This window comes from Telmatherina bonti, assembly GCF_933228915.1.
Source record: "Telmatherina bonti genome assembly, chromosome: 12".
NCBI lineage: Eukaryota > Metazoa > Chordata > Actinopteri > Atheriniformes > Telmatherinidae > Telmatherina > Telmatherina bonti.
Genome location: NC_136610.1, coordinates 34,428,910 through 34,447,043, shown reverse-complemented (window position 1 = coordinate 34,447,043; position 18,134 = coordinate 34,428,910). Strand labels below are relative to the sequence as shown.

General features: G+C 40.2%; 1 protein-coding gene across 1 annotated transcript; it reads left to right on the top strand.

Moving 5' to 3' along the window:
• Positions 1–1,128: 1,128 nt before the first annotated feature.
• On the top strand, positions 1,129–16,920 carry slc7a2 (solute carrier family 7 member 2; the record flags this gene model as incomplete). The annotated part of the gene is made up of 11 exons (XM_079250198.1): positions 1,129–1,501; positions 1,582–1,737; positions 7,003–7,168; positions 7,266–7,402; positions 9,847–10,069; positions 11,178–11,314; positions 14,087–14,189; positions 15,237–15,448; positions 15,528–15,694; positions 15,793–15,901; positions 16,739–16,920. The coding sequence occupies exons 1-11, from the start codon at positions 1,132–1,134 to the stop codon at positions 16,918–16,920; spliced, it is 1,962 nt and encodes a 653-aa protein (XP_079106324.1). The 5' UTR covers positions 1,129–1,131.
• Positions 16,921–18,134: the final 1,214 nt, after the last annotated feature.

Sequence of the window (18,134 nt, the reverse complement as noted above, 5' to 3'; positions counted from 1 at the left end):
GGTGTTACTTGATCAGCGGGAAGAGGAAAAGATTGGAGACCTCTTACATCCTTCCACTTGGATCTTTCACTTCTAAGCTGTGCTGATTAAAGGTAAGAACATGTCTCTTAAGAATAAGTATTTAAAACATCTTCTAATAAATAAAAATGGTCAAATTTCCTATCAAAGTTGATCGTTTGTGCACATTTTTTAATCAGACAAATTTCACTGTGCATATTTTAAGACTTTCTTTTCATTCTCCATCATATTTACTGTCCCAGTATTCATGGTTAATGTATACAGCAGCTCATATTATAATGTTAATGAGCTGCCACAACTAAGACTCATTTCTCTGGGTGTAAAAATCCACACTGCAATGGAGATCAATGCACATTTAGACAGCAGTCAGTGTTCATTTGTGGTCAAGTTGGGCACAGTTTGGGTTCAAAGAAGGAGCCTTCAGTTCAAAGAAGATTGCAAAATACTCAGCAAGGCGCAGGGATGTTTTATCCACATTTATCATATTGTATTGATGCAAATATTGTGGAGAGCTTCTCTATGAATCACTTGAATGAAACTGGACACTTTAGTTTGCAAAACAATGAAAACAAAGAAGAAGTTTCTCTTTATGTCCGATACATGTAATTAGTCGAGAGAGCTGCTGGAATGTTTTACTGTCATGTAGTTGCTCTCATGGTCTCCTCATGAATGCATCTCTTTGACCGCTTCGATCTGCACCATAACCCCAAACAAAAGTTTTGAACGAGCCCCGTAGTTTGTGAACTTCACCGCGCCGCAGCAAGTTGGCAGCCTTCCTGCAAATGCACGGCAGCTTGTAGCGTTTGCATTCATCTACACACCCGTTATATAACTGACTTTTCAGGGTTTTGCCAAAAGAATAAGCTGCAAGAGCCCAAAATGCAAAGCAGGGGGAGCTAAATCAAACTGAACTTTGCTTTCACATGTCTAGCACCTTCTACTGAGCTTTAAAGAGGTGCAGATATTGATCCATTGATGACTCTGTGCAGAATGTAGCTTGTCGAGATGTTTCTTCAAACATTGTGTACATTACTCATTCAGTCACACAACCCTGCAAAATGAGATCAGATATTTCCAATCTTTTCTCCTCTCTTTCTCTCAACAGGTGACAACATGCTGGGACAGGTTCTGTCGTTTAGCCGCTCCTTGGTGCGCAGGAAAGTGGTTGACTTGAACAACTTGGAGGACTCCAAGCTCTGCCGCTGCCTGGGAACCCTCGACCTCATTGCACTGGGGGTGGGCAGCACTCTGGGTGCAGGTGTCTATGTCTTGGCTGGAGAGGTGGCCAAAGGAAACTCTGGTCCGAGCATCGTCATCTCCTTCCTAATTGCTGCTCTAGCGTCCGTCATGGCCGGTCTGTGTTACGCTGAGTTTGGTGCCCGGGTCCCTAAGACCGGTTCTGCTTACCTGTACAGCTACGTGACTGTTGGGGAGATCTGGGCCTTCATCACCGGGTGGAACCTCATCCTCTCCTATGTGATTGGTGAGTTCCTGAAAATGTCTGGATTATATTTTCTTGAGAAAAAAGCGGCTTCTCAGTGAAATTTGTACTTTTTCTACCAGGTACCTCCTCTGTTGCCAGAGCGTGGAGTGGCACGTTTGATGAAATGATCGGAGGACACATAGAGATGTTCTGTAAAACCCACTTCCGCATGAACTCTCCTGGTTTGGCTCCGTACCCAGACTTCTTTGCAGTCTGCCTGATTCTGCTGCTTTCTGGTAAGGCCACGGATAAATACGGCTAATTGTAAAACTGAGCGCGGATACACAGGCTGCATGGGCGTAAATTAGAACCCATGATCCATAATTTGCATTATCCAATGAAAAATTGGCAGAACACTGTGTGACAGCTAGCAACGGGCAAAGCACATGCACCTTGGAGGTTTTGTGTGACTGCACTGGATACCCACACAAACACAGTCAAACATGGTTACAGCCAAGAGAGGTCCAAAACATCAGCTTCATGATGTCAGTCAGCTGAGATGCTCCACATGGAGGTTTCAGCTACTTACAGACCACTGTGCTATAATTCAGGGATTTGAGCCAAACATGTTTAGTTTCAGTCAATATAGCGCCCGATTCGAAAAGCTCATCATGAGGTGACTCGACCGTCTGCCAATGAGATGATTTCATTAGATCAGTGGTCCCGGAACCAGTCCTCTAGTGTTTGGTTGTTTTTATGAGGATGCTGGATAAAAACCATCTCCATTCGAAAGTCATTAGAACAATTTTTCAGCAAAAATATGATTTTTCTGTTTTTGAACAATTTTATAATTCCCATCCACTAAAGGCCCATTTATGCTGCTTTACGTATGTAAATGTGGATGTTGTTTAGTCAGTTCATCCACTAGTGGGCAGTATTGAGTTCAGCGTTCACCTCTGCGTATTGACACCAGTTTGTAGTGGAAATTTACTGCTTTCAAGTTTGAAACTATCTTAAAAAAAAACAAAAAAACAGAAGACCATGATATATATATTTTTTTTCAACTTCTTCTTTTGGTACTCTATATTTAACGCTTTCTGGATCATCTTATTCAGGTTGCGTTTCTTCTTCTCTAGTTTTTTCTTTTTACCCTAAAGCTTCCCTTTTAGCTAGCTATTACAACACAATTTCCATTTTCTGCGTCAAGTGATGGATGGATAAGCTCCTTGACAACGGATCAAATTACATAACCGATACAGGAAGATGGACCAAACCGTCCGATCTTTTACATCTTCGTCTTCCGTGTAAAGCATAGCATCATGAGGGTGACTCTATTAAATACGCTGATATTCAAACTAAGTGTTTTACAGTATTATAATCTTGTTTGAAAGTTGATAACGTGTAAGATTATTACCATAGGCTGTATGTAAAACATGGACGGAGCCTTCAGCGGTCAAAAGTGAAGCCTAGTTAGCCTAGTTCCCCCTTCATCCACTAGGGGCTCCAAAAACAGAGCGAATCCCCATAGACTCCCATGTTAAAAAGACCAACTTCACAGCAGAAATAAACGTGTTTACAGCAGAAATAAACATGTTTACAGCCTGGTCAAAAATCAATTTTTGGTTTATAGGTCAGGTTTACTTTCATGACAACTGGGGGGGGGGGGGGGGGGAGTGAATTTTTTTTCTAACTCGCCCGTTTAAAAGTAATTTAATCTCGAAGTTCGGCATATTTAGGGGCGTGTTCTTTTGATTGACAGGTACCAGACCTCACGCTTCAAGTCAGAAGAACGTAGAACAACCGTGGTTTTTAGCCGGTTAAAAATGTGACTTAGCTTTAGCCTGCTTAGCTCCATTAGCTGGTTAGCTCCTGTTATCTCGGGGTTAGCTCGTTTAGCTCTTAGCTACAAAAAGCTCAGAATTCACTCGATGTCAATCATCCACCATGACGCTCACAGCCCCCCTCTCAGCTCTACCTCTTTGCCCATATAGCTGTACGTCCATATCTATATACAGTCTATTATTACTTCTCATATTTTCAGAGTATTCATCTTTTATTTAAATTGGTTATTTTTACATGCCTTTTAAGTTAAATTATTGCACTATTTGAAAATACCTATCTTTACTTAATTAAAAGGTTCTCTTAATAATGGACTTAAAATGGTTGCTTTTAACTTTTTGAAAGTTGTTTCTTAATTGTAAAAAATCTGGTGTTGCACTGGTAGATTATTTTATTTGATTACAGTCATAATTTTCCTCAACTGTACATGGTGGCATATTTTGACAAAACACCAAGCATAATCCAACTAAGCAGCTGCCTGGGACCCCCCTGCATCACTATCAAGTTCTTCTATTTAAAAAATAAATATACTGCTGCATAATTTAAATATGGTATAAAAGCACAAACAATTTTCTACCATTTCATTATGTTTTAATGCTAAATACAGTTCAAGTCTGAATTTTTGCAGCTCAGAATCACGTAGCTCTGTAGAATTTTAGAGGTTTGTGAACATATGAAGACAAGGACAAATCCGCTTTGGTTAGAAACTGTTTTATGGGGGAAGATTACATGTTTTGCTTTATTTAAACTTGTTAACTTCTTCACTCTACATGTCTACTGATTCTTTCTGTTTCTTTCAATTACCAGTCCAGTACATCACACTTTAAATCACTTAAAATATTTAAAAATGAAAATTAATGCAAGGCCATTTGTCTGAACGTGCTACCACAGTAAGGTTAAAAACATACTTATATGAAGCCTGCTACAAATAACGTAACTGTATGTGTGTGTTACATTTACAGTGGATAAAATGTTCAAGCATGACAGGTGCTGTGCAGTGGAGTAATGGTCCCTCAAGAAGTTGGTATACCATCAATTTTTGGCCGTTTTGTTAAAAACGGAAAAAGTAGCCCAGAAAACGCTGTTTCAGAAAAAATTGATGGTCAGACAACTCTATTTATTTTACCCCCAAAATCCATCAGTATATTTGGTCATCGTCAGATAATTTCTGCTCTTTATTTTCAATAAGGAAGAGTTATGAAATGACTAAACCAATACTGGCACACAGATCAGTGAGAGAATGGGTCATTTACATGTATACATATATCTTTATTATGTCTATGTTCAGGTTTAAGTTGACTGCTGGTGGCACCAAAGGTAACCTTAGCATAGCTGCTGGGCAACGTAGGTTCATGTGTAGGGACATTTTTAATTGTAAATGCAACATCACAGGGGGTTTAGAAGAGGGTGTCCTCAATGCTGAATAAAAAAGAAGTGGCTGTACTCCATTTACCTGCGTATACACTGGACTACACCACTGGTACTGTAGGAGTTGAGGTTCCCCCATGTCAATTTTTGCTCGGGGCCCCATAAAAGCTTGGTCCGGCCCTGATCACCTGCTTTTTTTTTTTTTTTTTTTCTAACACACTCAAAGTATTAAAAAAGGAGTCTTTGGAGCCTGTATCCAACAGTTCAACAACATTAATCTCTGCATGTTATTGAAAAAAAGTAGTTTCAGTCAACAGTTTTACTGACGTGAAAAGTTCACCGAGTTTTATCCTAGCATGGCAGGAAAGGACAGATTGTGCTGATATCAGAGAAAACAGCTTATACAACATCACAACATTGCATCATCACCTACATATGTAGCTGTAGCATGATGCAATGTGCAAGAAATATTGCTTTGTACTATTCAGATGAAATGATTTGTTGAATATTGAGATGGAAATAATTTTACAAGTCTTGATGAGAAGATACCAGCTTTGCCTGAACATGACACTACACTTTACAGTCACAAAGACAGTTATATGATCATATGACCTTACTTATATTTAAGCTGGTAAATCCTGAGAAGCATGTTTTAGGAACAACATTAACTGTTACATGGTTGCGATCGCTGAGCAGGCCGAGACCACATGTGACCACCCTGTACTCTGAAACTGGTTCCCCAGCGGATGACTGTCAGATGTCTTCATTTTGGATGGAAATTGGTACATTTTGTCACATTAGAATTGAGAATATTTTAGACCTTCATTGAAGATCTGATTCTTAAACATCATTCATCTCGAACTGGTAACAATGTGACACCCAGATAACTTGATCAAGTGCCGATTGGGCTATCTGTTGTTAGCAATATAAACTGACAACAACCATCTCACCAGGACACTATAGTCTGATCCAAACTGATCAGATGCATTAGAGGTTTAATGTTCTAGAACTTCCTTCAATTAGATGAAGACAAAACTAAAATAATAGTTTTTGGAGCTGAAAAGGAAAGATTAAAATCCAGCTTTAAACGTTCAAAACCAACAGGAAACCAGAAATCTCAGTGTAGTCCTGGACTCAGACCTGGATTTCAGCAGTTACATTAAGACAGGCTTGAAGTCGCTTTTTATTACTTAAAGAACATATTAAGGATTGAAAGACTGATGACTCAGCAAGATTTCTGCATTGATCGTTATTAGACTAGATCGCTGTCCTTACAGGTTTCCATAAAAATTCCTTTAGACAAGTGCAGTTAGTCCAGGATCCTGCTGCTCCAGTCCTCACAAAGACCAAGACAGTGGATCATCTAAGTCCAGATCTTTACACTGGCTGTCAAAGAACTGGCTTCTAAATCCTGCTGTTTGTTTGTAAAGCGCTGAATCGCTTAGGAGAAAAAACAATCAGAATCTTCTGGTTTGTCATGAAGCAACCAGATCCTAACAGGTCATCAGGGTCAGGACTAGTTTCTGTTCCCGGAGTCAGAACCAAACATGGAGGCAGCGTTCAGTTTTTCTGCTCCAACATGTGGAAGAAACTCCAGAAACCAGGTCTGCTGTAACGCGACTGCTTTAAATCAAGATTAAAGACTAATCAAACAACTGTTACCTCTTCACACTGGAACTTTTATTTAATGTATTTTAACCTGCTTTATTTTACCCCGTTTTCTTTTTATTGAATTTATTTCTCTAAAGTTTGACCAATAAGTTAGTCTTTTATTGTCTTATGTTGATCGTGTTGAATGTCTTATACATGAAATGTGACATATAAATAAATTTTCCTTGCGTCTATGTTTTAGTTTGGAAATACATATGATGTGTTTGCAGACGGTGTTTGTGCAGCTGAAATTAAACTGACAAAATAACAAAAAAAAAAGATATTGTCACCATGTCATGCTCAAGGAGGTCACGCTATCATTGCTTATTTGTTCTGCAGTGGGAGTCCTGCAGACTTGTCTTGTCAGCATCTCTGATTTCTGAGTTTGGCGTTTATTATAAAAATGTAATATTTATTGAAGAAGCTTTTTACCGAAGTCCAGAGCGACTTGAGAAAACCTCAACTCTCCGTATCTCAAGATTTCAAGCTCTGCTTTCTTGAAGAAAACACAACAGTGACATTGTTATTTCAGAGTTATTTTGTTGTCTAAAGATAAAACTTAACTATTTTTAAACACTAGATGTCTTTGTTAGAGTTAGGGACAGACATCACCACTCTCAGGAGTTGTAGAGTTGATATTTTAAATAAACTAGAACGACGACGACAGTTCCGTTCTGAGCTCTGCTTTGCTTACATTCATCCAGGACTTCTGTCGTTCGGGGTGAAGGAATCTGCCTGGGTCAATAAAGTCTTCACGTCAATCAACGTGCTTGTTCTCTTGTTCGTCATCATCTCTGGCTTTGTTAAAGGAGATGCAGAAAACTGGAAGATAACCGAAGAATCTCTGATAAACGTCACCATAGTTACGAGGTAAAGTGGTCATTTGCTAACATGTCTGGCAACAGCCCAATCAGAGCTCCTTCCTTCTAACAATTTTTATAAAATGGTGGCATTTATGTTCTTGCAGGAATTTGTCGGTGACGGCCAACATCAGCAGCGATTACGGCGTTGGCGGTTTCATGCCGTACGGCTTCAGTGGGACCTTAGCGGGAGCCGCCACCTGTTTTTATGCTTTCGTTGGATTTGACTGCATTGCAACAACAGGTCAGTCGGGATTGTTTGGAGTTTAGTAGGATTCACATTTATCAAACTAGTGATGGAAAGTTCGGCTCTTTTCCCTTAGAAGAGTCAGTTCTTTTAGCCCTCGAATTGTTCTTCATTTAGTGTCACTCAGAGCTTTTCTTGCAGTCTAATTTAGCAGTTATAAGTGGTTTGTATATTGGTAAGCAATTTTTTTTAATTCATTTTTATCATGAGTCTTAATTATCTTTATTATAAAATATTATGTTCAAAACAACATAGAACCACACCAAGCAAATCAGGTACATAAAGACCAAAGTCTGAATATTATGACAGTTTGAATTCATCAATTTATCTTTATTTTTACCTGACACACTTGGATTTAAACCTGGCTTCCAGCCTCCTCTGTGTTCCTGGTCTGTACTGTTCCTTCTCGACATGGTTGTTTGATCCGACACCATGTCCACACGCAGCCGGGTTTTTGTAAAACCAAATATTTTCCCTCCTCAACCAGTAAAAAAAAAAAATTGAAAAAAAAAGTCCACATGACCTTGTTTTTCAAAAATAAATCCATCTATACCTATCTGCATAACCGCGTTGTTAAGCCCATTCATAAACGTATCAAACCTCTAGACGGCGGTAGCATCCCTAATCATGTCCGATCAGCATAGCCTTCTGTCTCACGACGGCACTTCCACGTAACATGCCTCTAACGTGATCTGGTTAGGAACCGGAAAACAACTGTCCTTAATATTGTCTTTTGCCTTTGATCGTCTATGTTGAGCGGTACTGACGGGAGTGTTAAAACAAACACGTCCATGCTGTTAAAAACAAAGGTTGCACATATGACATCATGGTATTTTTTTGCTGCAGAAGGTGACGTTTTAAAACCTAAAACTCTGGTTATATATGTCCACATGCACACGTGTAAACAGAGTTTTTGCACATCTTTGCTTTGGTCAGTTTTTTTTTTTTTTTTTTTTTTTTTTTTTTTAAATAGCTCTTTGATCACATAAATCTGCGTTTTTGTATGGATGACAGGCCAAATCAGAGAAAAATACCTTTGTTTTGTGAGATACGTGTGGACAAGTCGTTCCTCTCATGGAACTGACTGCAGGGTGTTCCCATCAAAATAAAGTCCAGCCCCTTGTAAAGATTCAGCTCTCTTAGGCCTGAGATGTACTTAATCCTGGTGATGCGTCCATGTACGTATCATGGCGCCTAACATGTTCTCACCATACTTTTGGCATGAAGGCTGTACACGCTGACATGCGGTAACATGTTGCAGGTACTAGGTGCAATATCAACTTGAACATGAGAGGGACTCATGCAAACAAGAGCATGAAACAAGATTGGAGGTAAACACAATGGCAAATAGTTTTGAAGAGCGTCTCTTTGGCCTTGTTGGCAACTACTGGCATTTATATAAATGCTTCTTCCCTCGCAGTGACAAACACTCGTGCCTAATATTTAGCAATAGATTGATAAACTGTTGTTCACCGAAATGCCACTGATATACATTACCAGCAGACGGACATTTTTTTTTTTTTTTACTAGTTTAGAGTCCAGAGTCTGCTGTGCGCTGCCCCCTAGTGGTGGCCTCAAGCGGCGGTTAAAAGTGAAGCCTATGTTGAAGTGCATAAAACTGCAGTTCCCCCTTCATCCACTAGGGGCTGCAAAACAGAGCAAATCCCCATAGACTCCCATGTTAAAAAGACCAACTTCACAGAAGTTGGAAATAAATACCTTTACAGCCTGGTACTAAAATCCATTTTTGGTTTAATAGGTCAGGTTTACCTCTATGACAACTGTGGGGGGAGTGAATTTTTTTCTAACTCACCCGTTTAAAAGTAATTTAATCTTGAAATTCTGCCTATTTAGGGGCGTGTCCTTTTGATTGACAGGTACCCAATCTCCCACTTCAATTAAGAAGAACGTAGAACAACTGCGGTTTTTAGCCGGTTAACAACGTGACTTAGCTTTAGCCCACTTACCTTCATTAGCTGGTTAGCTCCTGTTATCTCTGGGTTAGCTTGGTAAGCTCTTATCTACAGGCAGCTTGGATTTTGCTTGATGTCAATCATCCACCATGATGCTCAAAGCCCCTTCTCAGCTCAACCTCTTTGACCGTAATTGTACTTTCCAGGCGAGACGATTTGCATGCCCCTGCCAAGATGGTGATTGTAGGAACTGCCCACCGAGCTTCAATTCAGCTTTTCAGAAACCTACTGGTGATGTCACTGAGGCTCCGCCCATCTTTTTTAGAAACAGTCTATTGGTGGCCTCCAATATTGAATGTTTTGAGTTTGTCATGCTTGCGGTGTTTTCATCAAGCATATACACAGACCTAAGGAATCAGTTGTTCATGTTCACAACAAAGAATCAGCTCTTAGAGCCGGCTCGTTCATGGACAACGCATCACTAATCTGCAATTAACAAATATTTATTGTTGTATCTGTGTGTGACAGGTGAGGAAGTGAAGAACCCTCAGAAGGCCATTCCCATTGGGATTGTGGTGTCCCTCACTGCGTGTTTCCTGGCGTACTTTGGTGTGTCAGCTGCACTCACCCTGATGATGCCCTACTACCTGTTAGATGAGAAGAGCCCTCTGCCCATGGCCTTTGAATACGTGGGTTGGGGTCCTGCCAAATATGTGGTTGCAGTGGGATCCCTGTGTGCCCTTTCTACCAGGTATCACCGGATTTGTTTTCAGGAGATAAATCTAAGACATCAGCAACTGTCTATAAATGTACTTGGGAGGCCAAAGACAAAGGTTTTTTGGGGGGTTGTAATTTGTAATTGAAGCTATAAATAGGTGATAATTGCAGAAGAGATTGGGTCAACAGTTTGGACCACATATCTCTGTCTGTGTCTTGTAGTTGGATTGATTCCTGTTGCTTAATGTGTGTGGTGGGTGCAACATTTAATTCTCTCTGTTTAAAGAAACCAGCATGTTCCCGTGCTGTGATGTTTGCAATTTAAATTCGCTGAATAAGTTTGAGCATGTCGCCATATCAGTGTGACTTAATCTCGTCTTTCTTCCCTGTCAGTTTAAATAGCTCCTGGCCTTCCTATCAGCAAACCCTTCCAGGTGTTATTCATTAACTCATCTCCTGATCTACATTGATGTGAATGTTGTCAGAGCTGACCTGAATCAGTCAAACTCATTACAAGTCAATGCAAAACAACCTCATGGAAACACACTCGCAAGATGTAAGAGCACCCCTGTTTGTGCGCCATTTAAATAAAAAGAGGATGGTCTTACTGACAGGACAGAAAGACACAAATTGACTTAAATCATTTACTGAAGCTTTGACAGTGTTGCTATCTGTGTGTGACTGTGCTTCTGGGTTTGGGGCTCGTAACTAACTTGCAGGTCTTGCATGTCTCTGCTCTCATGCAGTCTGCTGGGCTCCATTTTCCCCATGCCTCGTGTAATCTATGCTATGGCAGAGGATGGGGTGCTTTTCAAAGTCTTAGCACGAATCAATCCTAAGACGAAGACCCCAGTTATTGCCACTATGAGCTCCGGTGTAGTTGCAGGTGAGAAGCAGGGAGCATCCAAGTGAGATCACTCAGCTAATGTTTCTCCACCAATCAATTGTGAAAGATACAGCGGAGTCGATGTAGTTGGATCGGGTGGTTCTTGTCTAATTGAAGTTGGGATATCGGACTTTCAGCTTTAAATTATGTAATCTATAAGAATTCTTGCTTCTGTTGTTCTTTCACAGTTGTGCAGGTGTCATGTTTTCTTTCCCAGAATGCCCTCAGCATAACCACTGAACCCTCTTCTCCCTAGCCTGTTGGGCGCCATGTTCCCTCTGCCGCGTATTCTCTTTGCCATGGCACGAGATGGTATTCTGTTCAAATTTATGTCCAAAGTGAGTAAGCATCAGTCCCCTGTGGCTGCCACCATGGCAGCCGGTACCATTGCGGGTAAGCTGCCGGACCAGGACTCGCCTATCACTGGGTTGTATCGTGGACTTAATTTTGGTTCCTATCCTTTTTTGTTTTGTTTACATCATCTGTGGTGCATGCACGTGGGGACGGTGTTGTAAAAAGCATGTGAAAAAAGCAAAAATATGGCAATTTAAAAGAAAATATTTTTGCTCACCACTGCGGAATTTTATTTTCATAACTCGCTTTTGATAGAAAAAATAAAAAACATTCAGCACTGGAACAAAGCTAATTAAAAGCCCTGAAATCTGACTGGAAAGCTCAATTTTCATCCAACCTCATCACTTTGCTCCAAGAAAGAAAATTAATTTCAAAATTTAACAAATCGACCTTATTCAAGTCAAAGTTTTAGAACCAAGTCTTAGAGCAATTCATAAAACATTTACGTGTGTAAATGTTTGTAGAAATGTATGCCTGCAGTGATGAGATGGCATGTTTTTGGTTTTCTTCTGCTCTTTTATTGGAAAAATGCAGCTTAAACTTGTTAATTTGTTGAGCTATTAACTTTTACTGTTACTACTTTTCACAACCATAACTCTCAACCTACTGCACTGTACATCCAAAAAAAAGTGAAATAACTCAACATTATTTAAATTTGTTGAGACATTTGGGGACTCAATGGCTCGCATTAAGTTCCTAAATGTCACACAAAGTGATATGACAAAATAATACATGCCAAAAATGCACTGATAATGAAAAATATGTGGTGGTACAAATAGCGCTTCATTCGCTCCTACATGAATTTTATGCTAATAGAACTACTATACATGCTAGCACTGGGATTTTATCTTTCATGGCCTCAGCTGTCCTGTGTCATGTAGTAATTAAGTAGATGTCCAAAATGTGCAACATGCTAAGCTACAATGACAAACATGACGAACAATAACCTAAACCTTAGCATGCTAGCGACATTAGTGTTGTAAGCTAATGTCAGCTAGCATAGCATTGTTAAAAGATGCTATTTAAAATCACCTACTGCAGGTCAAAAATAAATATTGTGTAGAAAACTGAAGCATGGAGCTTGTTTTGCAGTTTGCTTTCCAGGCTAAGTTAAACATTTATTGATTTTAATGATTGTTTGTTTTTATGATAAAAAACAGTTGTTTATTTTACTTGACAGATGGGTAAAACCTTATCTGACTATTTTGGATTCTCTACCAGATTTTATGACTGCTTCCTTTCTTCAAAGATCTTTTTAATACCAGAAATTTGTTGTTATACTGCACATTACACATAACACACAGACAACAAGCCACTGTTTACAGCTATTATGACACGTGCTTTCAATTAAAGCCTCAATCTTGTGTTGTTTTTTTTGGGGGGGGGGGGGGTTTGTACTTTGGAATTGTAATTACCTAATTTATTTTAAATGCATTTAAAGCCTATTTATTTCACTATTTCACTTATAAGATGCAATTAGGTGAAAAAAGACATCTACTTTTAGTTTAGAAATGTAATTTATGCACACCCTCAGCACATTTCAACATTGCATTTTCGCCAATTTTCTTTTTGTCTCTCACTCTCTCTCTTTTCAGGTCTTCATTGTATTTGCTGCTTTGTTTTGGGATTATTTCACTGTCTCATGACATATTTCCATGTTAGCTATTCGAAAAATGGTCTGACATTTGATTCTAACATACTTTGGTATCGATATGGGAGTTCATGATAAATTTCAAAGACTGCAAGGTGTCCAGGCCCCGTCAGTCCTTTTCTATTTATACCAACATAATTCTTAACGTGCTAACTGAGGCCTGTAAAGTTTGAGACGTAGCTTTTAGATTATTACAGTTTCTCTAAGTATTGTCTGATCTGATCACAGGGTGAGCATATTTCTTACTATAGAATGATGGTCTCCAATTTTTTATTTTTTTATTTTTAATCAATACTAAAATCTTGCGAGAGCCAGATAAATTTCTATTATGTCCCGATAAAACCTTAAATTTAAAGGAGGTTGCACTTTTTTTCCCATATGATTGTACACAAATGCACATACACATTGATCATTTTATGTAACAATGAAGTAAAGTTCACTTCAAACAGTCCGGTCTTTGTGGATGGATGTGGTGCTCATACTGTGTTAAGAGCTTCTACTTTAAAGCTTTCCTGCTCAGTAGGCTGCAGCTGTTCAGTACATAGCTGCACTGTGTGCTCAGACATTGGGGCTAAGTCTTGCAGGGTGAATGACCTGCTGGAGGGGCTGGCAGATGTGAACACTGGGAGGGAACCAGCACACCACAACCACAAGCCATGTACCGAGCACCTTGCAAGTCTGAGTCAAGGAGCTTTTTCTTTTTTTAAATGCTATTTTTGTTGTTAAAATAATGTTGTGTGGAGCAGCAGACATACCACTGTTCTGTGTTGGAAATAACTGCTGAGATCAACTCCATGCCGCAGTCGGATGCTGAGATACCAAACAGAGATCTGAGAACAACACTGCAGTGTATCTCACATCAAATGACTCTTGGTATAGAGATGATCACAGCTGACATGGTACAGCAGGAAAACATTAGGCTCTTCTGCTTTATCATAAAAAAAACTACTATGCATGATACTTAATTTGCATCTGTTGACTTTCATGTGCATTTATTGGATGCTGCATCTGAAGCAAAGAGCTTTTCCATATTTGAACTTTAATACCTGTGTATGCGTATTTTGTGTATGTTGGTGTTAACTGCTGGGTTTGAGAATGTGCCAGTTATCAGTAATGGTACTTATTATTTGTAATTTTCACATCTTTCTTGCTTTCTGCAGCCATCATGGCCTTCCTGTTTGATCTGAAAGCCCTGGTTGACATGATGTCCATTGGCACTCTGCTGGCCTACTCACTAGTTGCTGTTTGTGTACTGATTCTCAGGTGGGTACGTTTGTAAACATCTCTCTAAGAATATGGCTTTAGATAAATCTTATTTGTGTAACATTGTGAAAGTATTTCCTTAATAGGTTTTTAAAAATGCCCGCAGGAATGATTGCCCTGTTTGTTATTGCATCAGACTGGTGATGTAAGAGCTGTGAAAGCTCCCATTGTATGGGTGTTAAGTGAGTGCTTGAGTAAATGGAGGTGTTTACTTAAGTTTCTTTCCTTGCAAAACTCTGAAACCCCTCGGTTGGGAACAGACACATCGTCACAGCATCAGAAAGACAAACACACTGTTTTCATTCTCTGGTTTAAACCGGATACAAACCAAACTTGCTTGTAAAGTAGAACCAAATCCTTTGAGCTGTTATACAATTCAAGTAGGGCCAGTGAAGTAAATACTATTACAGTACATATGTGAGGCGCATAATACATTCTATAGTGTAGTAATATTTGAATACACTGAAAATGACATAAGAAAACACCACTGTACCCTGGTTTTTAATTGTTCACAGGGGCGAAACTAAAGGGGGGGCCAGGGTGGCAGTTGGCCCTAGAGATGCACATGCAGATCCTGCATATATAAAATAATCCTGCCTGAACCAACTTGCCTCGCATAACCAAACCAACTTTCACAATCTGCATGGTATTTATTCAGTTAAAGTCTGATTTTACTCTGCCTAAAAAACCATGTGCTTGAGAACACATTGAAAAAGGCAAGTGGTAACGTCAAATGATGCAAGATCGCAGGTTATCCTCATTGGACACGTGTATTTGATGACCTGCCCCACTTGCCATGCAATCAAAGTGCACATTTTCTCAAGCCGAACCATGGACAACCTGCGAGACCAGCAGGCTACGGGTCAACCCGTGCATTACTAGTGGCCACCTCTGAAATCTGACTGGACACCCCTCAGTGACTTGTCAATCACCTGAGGCAACACCCACCCATAAAGTCCCACTCTCCCTCTGGTCATCCCATGTATAAAAGTCTCGCTCCACCAATGGCTCTGAATACAAGGCAGATTTGCTGTCCCTGTCCTCTAGGTACCAGCCAGATGGGATTCTGGAGCGTCATACCGGTAAAGGGGAAAGGGACTACTTGTCACCTGAAGAAGGCGAGTCCGACTTGACAGAGTCGGAGTCCCACCTTAACATGCTGAAAGGTGGTGGCTCAGCCCTGCAGACGGTCCTGCAACCTCCTGCCTCGCCTTCTGAGCATTCATCCAGTGTGGTCAACATGTCCATTTGCATTCTAGGTATGCTGCTCATGAGATTTTTAATATTTTGATTGACTCCAGTTTTACTTTAACCTCTTTGTGTGCTCTCAAACCACAGTGATGGTAGTGTGTATCATCAGCTATCTCACTACATACCATCTCGACTCAATCTTTGGCTTGAAAGCGTGGATCCTGGTATTGCTATCAATATGCCTCCTAATCTTCAGCGGTTGCATTGTCATGGTCTGCAGGCAGCCTCAGACAACCAAGAAGGTGTCCTTCATGGTGCGTAGCAGCTCACTGGAATCTCTGAATAAATTATGCAGCAATATTTATCCAGCACATTAAAAAAATCACAGCTTACTGTATGATCATCACCACAGGTACCACTTCTACCTTTTCTTCCTGTTCTGAGCATATTTGTCAATATTTACCTGATGGTTCAACTGAGTGGAGACACCTGGATACGCTTCTCTGTTTGGATGGCTGTAGGTGAGTAGCTTTCAACAGCTCATTCAGCGCAACATGAACAGTTGTGACTCTTTGTAAAAAAGGTATTTGACCATTTGGGTCATTATCAATAACAAGAAAAGCAAATAAGAACGATACTTCCAGTTTAGTTGAGTTAGCTTAGCCTTACTTAGCATAAAGATGACTGTCAGAAAAGGTACCAAGCCGCAACTTCAGCCAGTTAAAAGTGAAGCCAATGCAGAAGTGGCAAAAAATTGCCGTTCACCCCGATACCAAATATCCTGCAGTAAGAAGGCAGCATCTAGCAGTACCGTGTTTTTTAGCTGATTAACAGCGTGATTTAGCTTTAGCTAGCCTACATCCATTAACTGGTTAGCTCCTGTTATTTTTCCTTTAGCTCCAGGTTAGCTCTTGGCGACAGGCAGGTCGGAGGCAGATGTCAATCATCCACCCCCACGCACACAGCCCCCCTCTCATCTCTACCCATTTGCTGGTTTTTGTATTTTCCAACAAAGACGGCACAAATGACGCTGCCAACATGGCTACAGTAGCAACCGCTAAATGAGCTTCAATTCAGCTCTTTAGAAACCTACGGGTGACGTCACGGAGGCTTCGTCCATCTTTTATGTACGGTCTCTGAAAACTAACAGATAAAAGTGTGAAGGAAACCCATCAGATAGTGAGATTTTTCAACATTGCAGTCATACTAGTTGGACTCACCGCCTTCATCCCAACATTTTTTAATCATCTTGCTGGTACCACACTTCAAACAAGCATGACATGATAACATCTCCCACTGTATTTTGTTGTATTGTGTATTGTATCTCATGTCTCTCTTGACTTTATCTCCTTTCTCAGGCTTTCTGATCTACTTTGGTTACGGTATGTGGTACAGCGTAGAGCGACAGCGCCAACTTCAGGCTGCTCAGAGTAGCATCCCCACCCAGGAAAACCTCAAGGCCAACCGGGAGAAGCAGTCTAGTGCAGAAGGAAAGGAGCAGGAGCGCTTCATATGCCCGGAGAAGACCAGTCGATGTTAAAAGTTAATCAACTCATTCACAGACTCTGAGAGGCAACAGGTGCATAAAAGCACTCAGCAAGCATGCCTTAATGCACCTGTACTTACAGCTTCACCACTAGCACGTTTAGTCTGCAACAGGCAGCATCAGTGTTCTGTACCAGCGGCATGACTGTGCTGGGATCCAGTCCCATAGGTCCCAGTGTGCTCTACGGAGCCTGTAGAGGCAGAATAAAACAGGTACAGGTAACACACTGGAGCGTCATGTTCATTTACTTCAACACTGAAGCGGTCGGTGCAAGCCTGCAAAGCTTTTTGCCTTCCTTTGGGACTCGACATTTGAATGCATGACACATATTTTGTCTAAAAATCTGTTGATTTTTACATTTTAAGTCGATTCATGTAGGTGGGTTTTTAAATGTAAAAGTTAAAAAGTTTTTTTTTTGTTTTTTTTAAGTTTGTGCTGGGCTTTGTTACGAGGATGAATCCTGACCTCACTGGGATGACGATTTCCTGTGTAAACAAGTCCAAATATAGTTTAGGAACCAGTTTATAGCTTCGTATGTATGCATAAAACAATCAGACAATTACACCAATGTACAATATTTCCAGTAACTTTTCAGGCCTTGTGTGTTCAAAAAAACCTTCATATCTTTACTGTAGCTGTGGTTTGTTTTAGCGCAGGGTTACTTTTTTTTTTTTATTGTTTCTTTTGCTTGTGTTGACTATTAACTGTTACAGAACTCTCCTCAAAATGTATTTGTGGTTTCTTTTATCACTCTGTCACCTCATCACATGCTGCATTGTTCCGCCTGTCGGACATTTAGTGTTATTTTGATACAGCTGCTGTTAATGTAACACTTACGAAACAGTTCTCTTTTTACCCAAATAGTTACTTACAAGTGAAAGCTTTTGTATAAGTGCATCAGTCTCATCACATATGATCTGTGAAGTGAGAAGTTGTGGAGTAAAAACGTGTTAAATGTCTCACCGCTCACCTGCACTGTCAGTAATTTTCACCGTATGATCTGATGTGGAGAAATCCTACTTTTTTTTGTCTTTTTACAGGGATTAAACACAGATTCTGTACAGTTTAAGTTACTGGTTGATCAGGGTGAACAGCAAGTTCAGTTGTTTATATAACTGGAATAGCCTGAAGGGCTACCTGGACGGTGTTCCGACGAGGTTGCAGGATAAAGCACATCGTAGAAGTGATCATGTTGTACTTGTAAAGTG